General features: G+C 36.9%; 1 protein-coding gene across 17 annotated transcripts in view; it reads left to right on the top strand.

Moving 5' to 3' along the window:
• Positions 1–15691, top strand: part of ABCC9 (ATP binding cassette subfamily C member 9) — a 143500-nt gene that overhangs the window by 26542 nt on the left and 101267 nt on the right. For all 17 annotated transcript variants that reach the window (XM_047740262.1, XM_047740258.1, XM_047740259.1 and 14 more), the window contains 7 exons: positions 446–640; positions 2600–2752; positions 3400–3555; positions 5886–6020; positions 9079–9241; positions 14190–14230; positions 15101–15243. In XM_047740262.1, the coding sequence (XP_047596218.1) occupies positions 446–640; positions 2600–2752; positions 3400–3555; positions 5886–6020; positions 9079–9241; positions 14190–14230; positions 15101–15243 (986 nt within the window). The remainder of the gene's footprint in view (positions 1–445; positions 641–2599; positions 2753–3399; positions 3556–5885; positions 6021–9078; positions 9242–14189; positions 14231–15100; positions 15244–15691) is intronic.

The following is a 15691-nucleotide window of genomic DNA, read 5'->3' as shown; positions in this document are numbered from 1 at the left end:
GATAGATATCTTGTGATGGAGTAACTCCAGAAATTTTGTCTGGTCTTCCAATAAGATTCATTTTTACACTTTATGATCTTCTTTTCCATACAATGGTATTTGGTAATATTCATGACAGATACCCGTGTTCCAAACAAAAAAAAAAATTAAAATTAATTTGACCTTAAGAATTTTGGGTTATCCATTGACAGCTAAAAATAATGCAAAGTCTGAAAATCTGACCTATTTACTCCTCATTCTATCCCATTAAAAGGTGTTCAGTAGCTACTGTTTGCATAAAATGCAATGGTTTATGGAGTATGCATACTGTATTAAAGGGCCTCATTAACACTTATAAGCTTAAAATATCATCAGAGATATCAAAAGGAATTGCCACAGTTGCTGAGATTAATTGTTGTGCTAAATTTTTAGTTTGGTTCATCTGTGCTTTTTTCCTTTCTTTCAGAAAAAAGTAGCAGATCATCCAAACCGGACTCCATCTATATGGCTAGCAATGTACAGAGCTTTTGGGCGACCCATTCTACTTAGTAGCACATTCCGTTATCTTGCAGACTTACTGGGTTTTGCTGGACCTCTCTGTATTTCTGGAATAGTTCAGCGTGTGAATGAAACTCAGAATGGGACAAATAACACAACAGGGGTAAGTTTGTGGTGCTTCTGAAAGGAAACATATTATTGGCAGATTTCATTATAATTGTTCCTTTTTATTAATGCAGTTCTTTGAACAGTTCAAACAGGCTTATTTACAGAGAATTGAATGCATTTAAAAGGAAGAAAACAATAATTTTCCTTGTAGAGAAAATTATATGTTTATGCATTCATCGAATGGATCTGTTCAACAAAATTATTTCTCAGATTCAGAGCCTATAAACATTTAATGAGTATCTGCTATGTGCCAGAAGCCATGCTCAGAACTTTCACATTGATTATTTTCTTTGATCTTTTTAGCAACCCTTTGAAGAACTTTCATGCATAAGTACATTAGGGAAGGCACATTAGCAATGTGATTTGTACTATAGTACATTTTTCTTATATGATAAAAGCCATCACCCTGTTTCACATTATGATCAGGGCAAGTCACATTATAATATTTTTATTAGATATCATGCTACTTTTGGGGGGCATACAATATAAAATACTATATATTTGCTGTTATAAATATATAGTCTTTTATTCTCTGTTCTTAAGAAAGTCTCATCATGAACTTCCCAATTTCTTTGTAAGAGTTGATTTCTCTAGGTTCACTAGACTAGAAACTCTAGTCTAGTTATGCATCAATTTTCCTTTTCTATTCCCTCAACCTAATTTTCTGTCCTTCTTTTCTTCACTTACTAAAATTTCATGCATTCTCAAAGCCTACATCAAATGCCACCTCCTCAGTGAAGATTTTCTGATTGTTCTGGTTGGTATTTGACTCTTCTTTGTACTATCCAACACATTGTTTATTTCACCTTGGCACTTGCTATAAATGTTCTTTAAATGAAGCATATTATTTATGGATATTCTTATCTTTCTAGGCAGTAAGCTCTTTAAATAGAAGGACTGTGAACTGTTAATATTTATGTTCACAATGTGTAGCCTAGTCACTTGCACATACTGATGCTCAATTATTATGAAAGTGAACCAGGTATTTTCACCATTGAATATACTTTTGTGATTTTTTTTACCCCTACAAACCTGATTACATTCCATACATTCCACATAGAATTTTTCTATCATCTCTCTCCCTTACATGTATTAACGACACATTTTTCTGAGAAGGAACAGAACTTACACATTTCTGTGTATCCTCATGAAAGAAGAAGAAGGGACCAGAAACAGAATTTAATGGATCTAAACTGTAAAAAACGAAGATTGCCCAGATTGACATGATGTACTTATTTGAGTGTTACCTTTCCCTCACTTCTAACTAATAAGTTACCACATACTATTGTTACAAATGAAAAGCAGTTTTGTATGTCCTTATGATGACTTTGGTCATAGTCCTACTCAATTTCATAAGTTGTGTTTTGTCCCTGGAAGTGTCAATGTCAATAACCACATTACATATTTTATAGTTTATAATTTATCTTGTTAATATAAATTAAGAAATATGAAAATTAAATTAAGTCAACTATGTGGAATTATTTTAGTAACTTTAATAATTTTGATAATATTTTAATTAGCAAAGCTATAGAAGTTGTGTTTCTGTATTAGCGGTCTTGCTGACCAATTACCAGTTTTGTGGTTTCTACTTCAAAATTATAGTCTAAATTAATTTCAATCTTCAGTTACTACGTCTCAGGATGGACTAATGTATCTTTGCAGAAAATATACTCAAGTTTTTAAAGATTAATGTGTACCTTTTTTCTAACTATCTGGCATTTCCAGCAATCTTAATGATCAATTTGGGATTTTATGCATTGAATTAGTTTGAATTTGTATCTGTGGACAGGATGAGGAAAAGCCAAAATGGCCTTGTTGTGGCTCATTTCACTGCTGTTATAAAGACATTGAGTTTTTACATTTAAAAATCATGTGTCATTTGATAGATGTGAACTGTACCCCTGGCATATGAAAAGAGCAGTTTTAATTTATGTCTTTTTTTTTTTGGGACAAGATTTCAGAAAAGCTTTCATCAAAGGAATTTCTTGAAAATGCTTATGTACTAGCAGTTCTTCTTTTCTTGGCCCTTATTCTGCAAAGGACGTTTTTACAGGCTTCCTACTATGTAACCATAGAGACTGGCATTAACCTCCGTGGAGCTCTGCTGGTATGTACAAGCTTTGAATGATCTTTGTGTTTTGAAAATGCCATATACCATCCAATGATAGAAGGGTAGTGGAGGTAATTTTGTTTTTCACGATTCTGTTTTTACTCTGATACTACAACGTTTCTAGGAGCTGCTTAATAAAAGAAACAGAGCTAATTAGTAACCCCCAGAATTTTAAAAATGTTTTGTAATAATAGAATTTGGGGGGCACGTGGGTAGCTCAGTCGGTTAAGCATCGACTCTTGATCTCAGCTCAGGTCTTGATCTCAGGGTCGTGAGTTCAAGCCCTGGGTTGGGCTTCATGCGGGGTGTGGAGGCTGCTGAAAGGAAGAAAGAAAGAGAAAAGAAAGAAAGAAAGAACTTTTGAAAACTTTATCTCTGTTTTAATTTGTTCTAGAGCTTATGTTTGAAATTGAGTATACATTTTGATTATATTGCCAGAAAATTAAGTTTGTATGTAATTGAGTCGGAAAGTAACTATGCTAAAATGAAGAGAGTGGTTGACTTAAGAAGATGGCATTCTAGGTTTTTTCCCCTCCTTTTTCTCCAGAAAAATTTAAAATGTTATCTTTTCAATAAAAGTGAATAAATACAGTGTTGATTAAGTTTAGAGCTTCAAGTACTTTTTTTGTTTTTCTTTTTTGCAGGCGATGATATACAATAAAATCCTTAGGCTGTCTACATCTAATTTATCCATGGGTGAGATGACCCTGGGACAGATCAATAACTTGGTTGCCATTGAAACCAATCAACTAATGTGGTTCTTGTTTCTGTGTCCCAATCTATGGGCAATGCCTGTTCAGGTAGATCAATATGAGTAATCTCATTTGCACAGGAAACAAAACAGAAGGAGTAGGAGATACTTAGCTAAGTAAAGGGCAAGCTTTTTAAATATGCTATTGTTATTATACTCTTTTTATAGAAAGAAAGCAGAGATTCAGAACTCTGACATAAGTTAGGAAAGTGGGGTGTGGAATTCTACTGCTTAGGTTCAAATATCTGCTCTACCCTGTTTGCACAAGTGTTTAAATCCTCAAAACATTCATTTCCTCAACTTTAAAATGGGAATGATAATGGTATCTGCCTCGTAGAATTGTTGGAATTGTCAAGACTAAGTTAATATGTGTAGCACATGAAGCATAATGCCTAGCATTTCATTTGCATCCAGTATTTGTTAGCTGTTACTGTTGTTGACCAAATTCAGGAAATTCATAGAGCAAAGGCTTGACCCCATTCATTTGACAGACTCTCATAGCATTTCTAAAGTAGAACAATTGCTGTAATCCATTCCATAGTTTCAATAGCTGATGTTTTATAAAATGTCAAACTTTATTAGGTGGTAGGAACACTAACAAGCTGGAGGGCAATTTAGCTTTTTTTTTTTAATGGAAAAAAAGCATTTAGCAAAGATGTAGCACCCCTGCTCCTCACCAATTGAGTAAAAAAAGCAAAAGAAATGTTTTCAGCTCTTTTTTCCATGTGATGCTGAATATTTTTAGTTATCTCGAGTTTTGCATCCTGTAGAGCTTAAACTGTAGACTTATTCAAACCAGTCTGTCACCTTTGTCCCTGTGTGCCATGTTTATTAAAATGCATACGATAATACAGATATGGTAGTTTAAAAATTTTGTTGGCCTTTTTAGTTTTAAATGGAAATCCAAGCCAAATAAAAATGTATGTCATCCACAGTGCATGACACAATGAAAGATTTAAAATATGCTCGGTCTCTTTTTATTAATATGTACTTATATACAGGTCAAGTAGTTGTCTGCCTACATGATGTAATTTTTTTTTAATTATTATTTTTAAAAGATTTTATTTATTTATTTGACAGACAGAGATCACAAGTAGGCAGAGAGGCAGACAGAGAGAGAAGGGGAAGCAGGCTCCCCGCTGAGCAGAGAGCCCGATGTGGGGCTCGATCCCAGGACGCTGGGATCATGACCTGAGCCGAAGGCAGAAGCTTTAACCCACTGAGCCACCCAGGCGCCCCTACATGATATAATTTAAAAGCACCCCAAATCCTAGGTTGCCTGTGAAAGACTGCATTATGAGTGACGTTAAGGAAACTTTCATTTTGACTGGAATCCTTAAAAAGCCCAATGGGTTAGGCAGTAAATATGTACACTTGTCTCCAAAAGGCCAATGTTAAGCTGTTATCATTGGCAAACACACAAGGATTTAATGCTTTAACTACACAGATATGGTTCATTAGTTGACATTTTTAGCCATGATAAACTGAGCTACTGGAGGAAAAAAAGTAGGGAGAAAAGATTGTGGGATCAAATCCTAAGTTTTTTTTTTTTTTTTTAAAGATTTTATTTATTTATTTGTCATAGAGAGAGAAGCGAGAGTGAGCACAGGCAGACAGAGTGGCAGGCAGAGGCAGAGGGAGAAGCAGGCTCCCCGCCAAGCAAGGAGCCTGATGTGGGACTCGATCCCAGGACGCTGGGATCATGACCCTAGCCGAAGGCAGCTGCTCAACCAACTGAGCCACCCAGGCGTCCCTCAAATCCTAAGTTTTTGAAGGAAGAAGAAGAAAGTGACAAACCAGAGAGGGTTGACCCTGGGTTTGGGGAAATAAAAAGGAAAGTGAGGTATGACGGGGCAAGCTTTCTGGTAGTTTTAGTTAAGCTTAGCCTTCTTGTGATCAAGTGACTTCTGGGGTCATTGAGGCTGTGAGGAGCTCAGATTATTCCTTTAGCCTGCAAACAGCCTTCCAGGGCTCACTTACATTATGATGCTGCCTCCTGCCTTCCATCCTTCCTACCTGGAAAAGTTAGTAGAGCTCTATGACAATGTGGAATGCCAGTTACAGTGGGTGATATTGTTTTCAAGAAAAAAATGTGAAGACTGTCTTAGGAGGTCAGAAGCATCAGGGGACCAGTCTGCAGCCTCATGCAGTAACTTGGTTTGACACTTGTTTTACAGATCATCAGACTAAAAATAAATTCCTACCACTTAGCTTTCCCCCAACAAAACATAGCAAAACCCAACTGTTCTTAGTTGAGTTGACTTCCAAATACATGTATTTATTAATCAATCAATAATGAAGAAATAGTACATTTTCGCCAAAATATATTTCTTTCATGCAGTGGTTCATTTCCCCTTTTCCATATGGTTTCCTTTCTAGATCATAATGGGAGTGATTCTGCTGTATAATTTACTTGGATCAAGTGCATTGGTTGGTGCAGCTGTCATTGTTCTCCTTGCGCCAATTCAGTACTTCATTGCTACAAAGTTGGCAGAGGCTCAGAAAAGCACTCTGGTACGTTCACATCTTTTGGAAACTTGATTAGGAAAAATCTACTAAGCTGTTTTATTTTTAAAATAATGGGAAATGAATACATGCCACTCAGAATAATTTGGAAATTGATGCATTTTATTTCAATTCTTGGGCAGCAAATGTGTATTTTCTGTGTTGCAAAAAAAAAAAAAAAACACTTGTTTTTAAGAATTTTTTAAAATTTTATTTTATTTAAGATCAATTAATTAACATACAGTATATTAGTTTCAGAGGTAGATTTCAGTGATTCATCAGTTGCATATAACACCCAGTGCCCTAGAAGTAATGTCGCTCTTTTTTAAAATTTTTATTTTACTTTTTTAGTGTTCCAAGTATCATTGTTTAGGTACCACACCCAGTGCTCCATGTAATACATGCCTTCCTTGATACCTCCCACCAGACTCACAAATCCCCTCATCCCCTTCCCTCCAAAACCTTCAGTTTGTTTCTCAGAGTCCACAGTCTCTCACGGTTCATCTCCCCCTCCGATTTCCCCCAATTCACTTTTCCTTTCCTTTTCTGAATGTCCTCCATGTTATTTCTTATGCTCCACAAGTAAGTGAAACCATATAATAATTGACTCTCTCTGCTTGACTTATTTCACTCAGCAGAATCTCCTCCAGTCCTGTCCATGTTGATAGAAAAGTTGGGTATTCATCCTTTCTGATGGAGGCATAATACTCCATGGTATATATGGACCACATCTTCCTTATCCATTCGTCTGTTGAAGGGCATCTTGGCTCTTTCCACAGTTTGATGACTGTAGCCATTGCTGCTACGAACATTGAGGTATAGATGGCCCTTCTTTTTACTACATCTGTATCTTTGGTGTAAATACCCAATAGTGCAATTGCGGGGGTCATAGGTAACTCTATTTTTAATTGCTTGAGGAATCTCCACACTGTCTTCCAAAGTGACTTCACCAACTTGCATTCCCACCAACAGTGTAAGAGGGTTCCCCTTTCTCCACATCCTCTCCAACACTTGTTGTTTCTTGACTTGTTAGTTTTGGCCTTTCTAAAGGCCAAAGGTGGTATCTCATTGTGGTTTTGATTTGAATTTCTCTGATTGCTAATGATGATGAACATCTTTTCATGTGTCTGTTAGCCATTTGGATGTTTTCTTTGGAGAAGTGTCTGTTTATGTCTTCTGCCCATTTTTTGACATTATCTGTTTTTTGGGTGTTGAGTTTGAGGAGTTCTTTATAGATCTTGGATATCAGCACTTTGTCTGTAATGTCATTTGCGAATATCTTTCCCATTCCGTGGGTTGCCTCTTTGATAAAAAGCTTCTGCATAACAAAGGAAACAATCAACAACAACAACAAACCCCACTTGTTTTAAAAGTGGATTTGAAATGTATGATTTGATCATCTCAGACTCAAAATACCAGAGGCACAATTCCTGATGTTTTTAAGTGGCATGGGGTGATGAGGCATGGATCATTTTCTAGATCACCTGTCTAGAGAATATACCTGAGTGTATTTTGAGTCCATTGGATGTTAATTGTTGACATGGGATAAATGGTTCAAAGAATGAATAAAGCATCAGGTTTGTTGCTTCTGAAGTTAAATTTCCCTCGAGTCGAATCAAGCCATGAGATGTGATCTATGGAGTCCCACTCAAGTATTTCAGTGGCTGCTGCTCTGGCTGAATATGTTCATGGTCAGCTTGGCAAGCAAGCAAAGCCGATGATTGACCCTTTCTGGCTTCAGCGTGTCATAAAATCATTTTATTGGACTAAGAATTGGCTTCTTTTAAAGAAATATTTGCAAATAATAAAATTGTTGACAGGATGTTTAGAAATAAAGTTTGATTAAATATGAGCAAGGCTGTCTGTGAATCAGGCATAAAATGTAGGGGTGCTGCCACTGATGGAAGTGTTTCCCAAGTTGGTTTCTGCTGTGACAAGCAAATTGTGTGTCATGCAGGTGGCTTCTGTCACTTGTTTTTCTGCTGCTCCCAGTGAGGCTTCTCATTGTTTCTGTCTGAGCTAACCATCCACCTTTACTTCAGGGTATGAATACAGAGAGGTGAGGAAGAGAGGCACAAAGTGGAGACATGACTATCCTCAAACATCTGTCTTTCATTGAGCTCATCATACTGTATTCATTTACTCATGCAACAATCATCTGATAGGCATCTAAGACCCTGTAGAGACCAGAAGATGAATAAAAACCAAGCCATTTGCTACTTTTGCATCTTCCTATCGCCTTTGGGCCACTTGCCTGCTCCTTTTGATAGTTCATAGGAAATAATGTACCTTATTGATCATTTTAATACTTGGTGGTGGTAGAAGTTGCAGCAGTTGAATGAATTGTGGCTTTACAATTTATTAGTTGTTAATAAATAATACAGTTTTATATTATATATTGTTAATAAATAATACAGTTAATCCAAACTCTCAGTAATGAGTAAATCTAGTTTAGGCTTTAAACAAGAGCTTATGAAGAGGTGTGTAGAAATCTCTTGAAGTTAAAGGTAAAAGCCTTGGTTTCAATAACTGTATTATGAAGACACAACATGAACACCTGCCTTGTGAACAGACACAACCCTCACATTCCCAAATAAGAAGCAAACTAACTTTCCTTACATTCATTTTTTTCTAAGTACGAGTGATAGTGCTGAGGCGAGAATAAAATGAGTTAGATGTTAGGAGGAGCCACTGGAAGTCTCTGTGTCATTTCCCTAAATGTCTATATATACTATCTGCAGACCTGATTCAAGGAAATCATGTGACGCTTTAAGAAACTGCTTTTATTTAACCCAAAGCAACAGAAACATAAGAGTTTTTAGGTGGAAAGATATTTGAGGCCATTTCATTCAACTTTCATTTTAGAGTTGGAGGCAGAGGCATAGAGAGTTTTCCTCCCCCCACCCTCACCCAGGCCCCCACACCCAGGGGATCTCAAAGTCACAATCAGTGGCGGAGCCAGGCAGAAATCAAGATCTGGTTCATCCCTGTCTCTTACATATAGAGTTCCGCCCCTTTGATTCACTTGGATGCAGTGTGCATTGTTTTTTTAATTTTTGTTTTATAGGATTATTCTACAGAGAGATTGAAGAAAACAAATGAAATATTGAAAGGCATCAAACTTCTAAAGTTGTATGCCTGGGAACACATATTTTGCAAAAGTGTAGAAGAAACAAGAATGAAAGAACTATCCAGTCTCAAAACCTTTGCACTTTATACATCACTCTCTAGTAAGTTGCCCTTGCTCTAAGGAACACTAAAAAACATGTGGCTTATTTACTTTAGGTTATGACCCCTGAAACATGCTACTCATCTGAGAAAGTCCATTCATTCTCTACTTATGTGCTACCCAATAGCCATCTGAGCCTATTTAGATTAAATTAAAGAACAGGGTTAGCATAGGCTTAGTCAGGTTGACCTAAATTTGTTTTCTTTGAAGATGTGTGCTTTTCTCATGTTACTTTGCATCTGAAATCCTTGGTTTCTTCGTCTGTAAAATGGGGATGGTGATGAGCATAGTACCTGTGATTGAAACCATTGTATCAGTTACCATTGGGATGAATAGTGGGTTTTCAGTAACAGTTTCGTTTACTTAAGTTGATTGGACTGTATTGCTATTGACCTTCTTTTTTTTTTTTTTAAGATTTTATTTATTTCTTTGACAGAGATCACAAGTAGCTAGAGAGGCAGGCAGAGAGAGAGGAGGAAGCAGGCTCCCCGCTGAGCAGAGAGTCTGATGTGGGGCTCGATCCCAGGACCCTGGGATCACGACCTGAGCCCAAGGCAGAGGCTTTAACCCACTGAGCCACCCAGGCTATTGACCTTCTTATCCCCAAAGATCCTCAAAAATTATCTGCAGTTGTCTTACCTGTCTATCTGGGAGCTTATGATATTATATTTTCTTGAAGATTACACTTAAAATGCTATTTTTGAAAATTGAGAAGAAGAAATGTCAACACTTCTGAGTGAAAGAAGTCAACTTATATTCACATAAAATCCTCTTTTCCAATACATTTTCAAGAACTTTTAAATATGGAGCACTCTTATCTTCAACTCTAATTTTTATAAAGCAGCTGTTAACAAAATTATTGTTTTTCCCCCAGAGTGACACTGAGTTCTCTCAAGAAAAATTAAGCTTATGTTAGTACAATTCTTACAAACTTAGCCAAACTACTCCCACTAACATTTGATCTGGTTTGTATGTCAGTTTTATTTATCTCTATTGTTCTCAAGACTTTGAACAAGTTAAAATGCTGGAAGTTAATATATTGTTTCCTCTTGAATTCTAAACTACTTTAATTCTTAGAAATTATAAATACTTCTTGTGTGAAATAGATTTAGAGAAAATATTTGGTTTGTATAGCTTATTTATTCTAGCCCTAATGCCTGATGAATTAGAAATGAAATGTGAAGATTTCTCTTCCAGCTCTGCACCACTGCTAATATGACATCAAAATGCTAGAAGATGGAATGATTGATATCCACTTGTTTATATAACAGTACTCTAATCTGGTGACCCTGGCAGGGGAATGTATATTTCTCTCTGCAGTGGACTGAAATACTCATGAAAAGGATGGATGAAGTCAGAAATAGTAACAATTAAAAAAGTTGAGATACTCAGCCAATTATTGCCCTAAGTGGCTTTACAGATATAATCCCATTTAATCCTCCCAACATCCCAATGATTTAGATTCTACTATTAATTCCATTTTCGATATTAAAAGATTGAGGTGGAGAGAGCTTAAGTAACTTGAATTTCATTTAAATCATCCACCTACTAAATGGCACGAGTAGGGTGTTAATCCAGTTTGTCTGTCTCCAGACATGAAATTTGGATGGGTTTTTGAAAGTCAGATACAAAAGAAGGGTGGGCAGAGGATAACAGGGGAGAAAAACAAGAAATAATGAAAGTAAAAATACAGAGTCAGATGTTTATGATAGGCAGCGGGAATTCTTGAGCCGATGGTATAAAATTCCCAGTTGGACCATTTGTAAGATTTATGATATGGTTATGTACAGTGTTCTTGGTGATTAAGAGCTTGAACTGTGGGAGTTGCATAGAGCTGACTATAAATCCCAGCTCTGCCACTTTTTGGCAGTGTGGCCTTGACCAAATTACTTATTTCCTCCAAGCACCAGTTTCTTCATCTGTAACATGAGGTGATGTCTGTCATGTAGGACTGTAGTAAAGATTAAAATAATGAATGATACAAATGTTGATTTGGGCTGTTGATCCTATTCCAGGCATGACATCAAATGCTTCATAGTCATTATCTCATAAAGCACCTGATAAATGGTCTAGTGCTCACTAACCTCCAACCATCACTTTCCTCATCTAAAAATTGGTGTAATAATAATAAATCATTATCACAGATATATTGTGAGAATCAAATGAGGCAGTGAATTTTATAAATAAGGCACCTGGGTTGCTCAGTTGGTTAAGCACCTGACTCTTGATCTCAGCTCAGGTCTTGATCTCAGGGTCATGAGTTCAAGCACTGCATTGGGCTCCATGCCCAAACATGGAGCCCACTTAAAAGACACACACACACACACACACACACGCACGCACACATTTTGTAAATAGGATTTGTAGAGCACCACAAGAAAATAAAAAGTAATGAAAGGAAAAAGTCAGTTGTATAACAGAGTGCTTATTATTGTGTCTTAGAGGGCAAGCTGACCTAAAATGATATCCTGCCTCAACAACTTGTCAGATCTACAGCCTTGGTTAGTATTGGGGGCAGTCTCAGTTTTCTCATCAGGAAGCTGGGAAATATTAAGAGCATCTTCAGAAATTAAATAAGATTATGTGTGTCAAGTGTCTAGAAAAGTACCTGAAACATAAAAGTGCTCAATCAGTGGTATCTGGAAATATTGAAAAGCAAAGTTAAACAGGACACTTACTAGTAGAACTGAAGATTCATCTCTGCTTTTATGAATCACTATTCTTGCCATTTGAGATAATATCTGGGGGGAAGAGAAATTCTATTAATTTCCTAATTTCCATTGCCAAATGGTTGTGTACTATTTATAGATTTAATCCATTGGTAAAAGGCAAAAAACCAGTACTATATTTTTTTGTCTTCGCTTTTATAAAATCTTATATGGAGAAGTGAAAAGAACATACAGCTTTAAAAAAAAAAAACATATTTATTTATTTATTTATTTGATGGAGAGAGAGAGAGAGGGAGAGAGAGCACGAGCAGGGGGAGGGGCAGAGGGAGACAGAAGCAGACTCCCCACTGAGCAAACAGCCTGATGTGGGGCTTGATCCCAGGACCTAGGATCATGACCTAAGCTCAGGGCAGACACAATGACTGAGCCACCCAGGTACCCCAAGAGCAAAGAGCTTTGAGACCAGAAAGGTCTAGGTTTAAATCCAAGCTCTATGACCTCCTAGTTTGGAATCTTGCAAGCTGCTTGCTCATTATTGTGTAGGGTAGTTATGGTCATTAAATATGAGAATGTGGTTGCCTGGGTGGCTCAGTTGGTTAAGCAACTGCCTTCAGCTCAGGTCATGATCCTGGAGTCCCAGGATCGAGTCCCACATCAGGCTCTCTGCTCAGTGGGGAGTCTGCTTCTCCCTCTGACCCACTCCCCTCTCATACTTTTTTTTCTCTGTCTCTCTCTCTCCTCTCTCTCAAATAAATAAATAATATCTTTTAAAAAATGAAAAAAATATGAGAATGTATGTAAAGCTCTCTTATCATACCTCAGTGCTTGTGACATGTTAGTTCAGAACAAGGTGGTGCCAAGCACTCAGACCGCTTGGCACCTGACTGCATTGGTTTGTATCCCAGCTGTGTGACCTGAAGATTCTTGTCCTCATCTTTGTAATGGTGTAGGAACAGTACCTGCTACATTTACCTGGTGCAGATTGCTGTAGAAATGGTTTTCAAACAAATAGCAGTTGTTCCTGTTCTTCCTCATCAAGGGGAAATTACCTATTCAAAAACGTGGACTATAAAATGAATGATTAATGATGAGGGGAAAAGAAAAAAATGCACTTAAAGAACAGGATGACAATAGCCACAGAAAGAAGATGGAGGTAGAAACATAACTCCTCATCTCAGGGCGGTGTTTGGATTCCCAGTCTTGTGCAAGAATTTGAATTTGATAACCAAGCCACGTATGGACCCACAAAAGCACAATCTGATTTTATGTACAGTGGTGAGGGTAATTCACGAGAGTGGGTTATGAGGACTGATGTTGGTTTTTGGATGAACTCTCTCCTGCATGTCAAGGAAACTAGGTTCTAGCTTTCACTGTCACCAATTCATGTACTCTTTTACTCCTCAGTTCCTAGAACTCTGTGGTGTATGAAAAATATAACTACAAGTCATCAACATGGCTTTTTAATTTTCCTATAACCTCTAAATGTTAGTATTTTAGCCTAAAAGATGTTTTCCTTGTTTCCATTATACATATCATCTCATCAAATATGAATACAGTATGTTCCTAAAGAGACATTCAGACAAACAGAGGGCTCAGGAGATGGAGGTGTTTTGTTAAACAAAAGGTCTATATCTGGAAATAAATGTCACTTTTGGAAGTCAAATTATTGTTTTTATGCACCATAATAACTCAGTTTTCATATATTTAAGTTAGCTTAGTGGACCAAGTGAAATATAGGCTGGAAATACTCTCAGGAAGGCACATTTGAATGGATTCTAATTATTTGTATCATTAAAGGAGTATTTCATCTAAATTTTGCAGTTTGGAACAGTTCATAAAAAATAATTTTTCCGTAAGATAGAGTATTTTCTGGAGTGCCTGGGTGGCTCAGTCAGTTAAGCGTCTTCCTTCAGCTCAGGCTTGAATTGAGCCCCAAATTAGGCTCCCTTCTCAGTGGGGAGTCTGCTTTTCCCTCTGCCCCTCACCCCCCTCATGCTCATGCTCTCTTTCTCTCAAGTAAATAAATAGAATATTTTTTTTAAAAACTCTGTTAAAAAAAGAGAAGTATTTTTTGATTCAGACTAATGTGGGGAACTCCTAGCACTTTAAACAAGGAAACACCAACAGGGCACTGTTTTTGGACACTGTACAAAATGGTATTTAATGCACTTGGTCCTCTCTGTCTTTAAGGAAAGTTAAAGTAATAATAGATGATTAATTAAAGTTACTGAAAACATTTCACAGTTCAATGAGCCTAACATATTTTATTTCCTTCCACAGTCTTCATGAACGCAGCAATTCCCATAGCAGCTGTTCTTGCCGTAAGAAACTTTCTCTTGCTTTTAGAAATGGAACTAAGTCCGTGTTGAGAAATGATTAATGAGCAAGAATGTGCAGGTGGTAATATGTGTTATTTCACCTCTGCTAGCCTTCTCTTGTAGTCCCATTGTAATAATTCTAATCCAGGGTTTCTCCACGGTGACCCCGTAAGCCTTTTTGGCCCAGATAATTCTGTGTTGGTAGGTCCTCTCCTCTGCATGAGGACGTGTAGCAGCATCCCTGGCTATTGGATGCTGTTAGCATTCCCCAGACATTGCCAAGTGTGCCCTGGGGAGCAAAATGCATAGTTGTTGGGAACTAACTGTTGTAATCTTCATGATCTGGTTCCCAGACATTCTTCCATCGAGAGAGTGCTAGTTCAACAACCAGAAAAGTACATTACATTTCAAACGAAAATGACAAACTGGAATTACATTTAGTAAGTGTGCATGGAACACGACTGTTGGCACATTTAGTAAAGATCCATAATGGGGACCCTAAAACAATGGAAAATCTTCTTTTTCTCTTAGAAAATTTAGTATTGGCTGGATAGAACCTGGTTGGTTGTTAAGAACTCTAGGTTCACCTCACTGTTATCCCCCTACTAAGTAATTTGACAGAAGACCATTTCCGAATCTGTAAACAGATTCTGCTCTGCCCTTCTCGCAAGTTCACTGCTAGGATGATATGTAAGCCATTAAGGACTATCAATAACAAATCTTTTTGTTAGGGAGTAATTGGGGTGAAGTAATTGTTTTCAGAGTTAAGATGGACGTATTGGCGTAGCAAAATAGGTTAGGTTTGTAAAATTGAATGTAAGCGTTTGTGAAACTTTCTCCAGCTTGCTCTAAGGAACTTCTCTCTTTGCGCAGACATTTGTGACCCATGCGTATGCTAGTGGGAACAATCTAAAACCTGCAGAGGCCTTTGCTTCCCTGTCTCTCTTTCATATCCTGGTCACCCCTTTGTTCCTGCTCTCCACAGTGGTCAGATTTGCAGTCAAAGCCATCATAAGGTATGCCCTGGAATGTCTGGAATTCTTTGCTTGATTATAGAAATTATTTGTGCTTGTGGTAGTCAGTTTGAGAAGGTATTAAAAAAAATTCAAATCAGTCCAGAGATAACAATTGTTAAAATTTGAATAGGCTTCTTTTCAGTCTTTTACAATTATTTCTAAATGAAAATAATTATTATTCTGAAATAAAAATTTTGAGTTTCTGTAGCTTTTGGCTCCTTATTTCACATATTGTTTTTACATGTTTCCCCTCTTTAAGATCAGGATGTTTATTGGGTATGCAATAGTCCATTGTTTGAAAGTACTGTACTCTAATTTAATGATTACCTCCTTATTGGGCACTTAGAGTGTTTCTATTTTCTGCCTAACATAAATAACATTGAGATAAACATCTTTTTATATATTTAAACTTTTCTCTGATTATTTTCTTAAGACAGATTTTTGGAAG

Source organism: Lutra lutra, chromosome 8, assembly GCF_902655055.1.
Source record: "Lutra lutra chromosome 8, mLutLut1.2, whole genome shotgun sequence".
Classification (NCBI taxonomy): Eukaryota; Metazoa; Chordata; class Mammalia; order Carnivora; family Mustelidae; genus Lutra; species Lutra lutra.
This window is presented reverse-complemented; position numbering and strand designations above follow the sequence as displayed.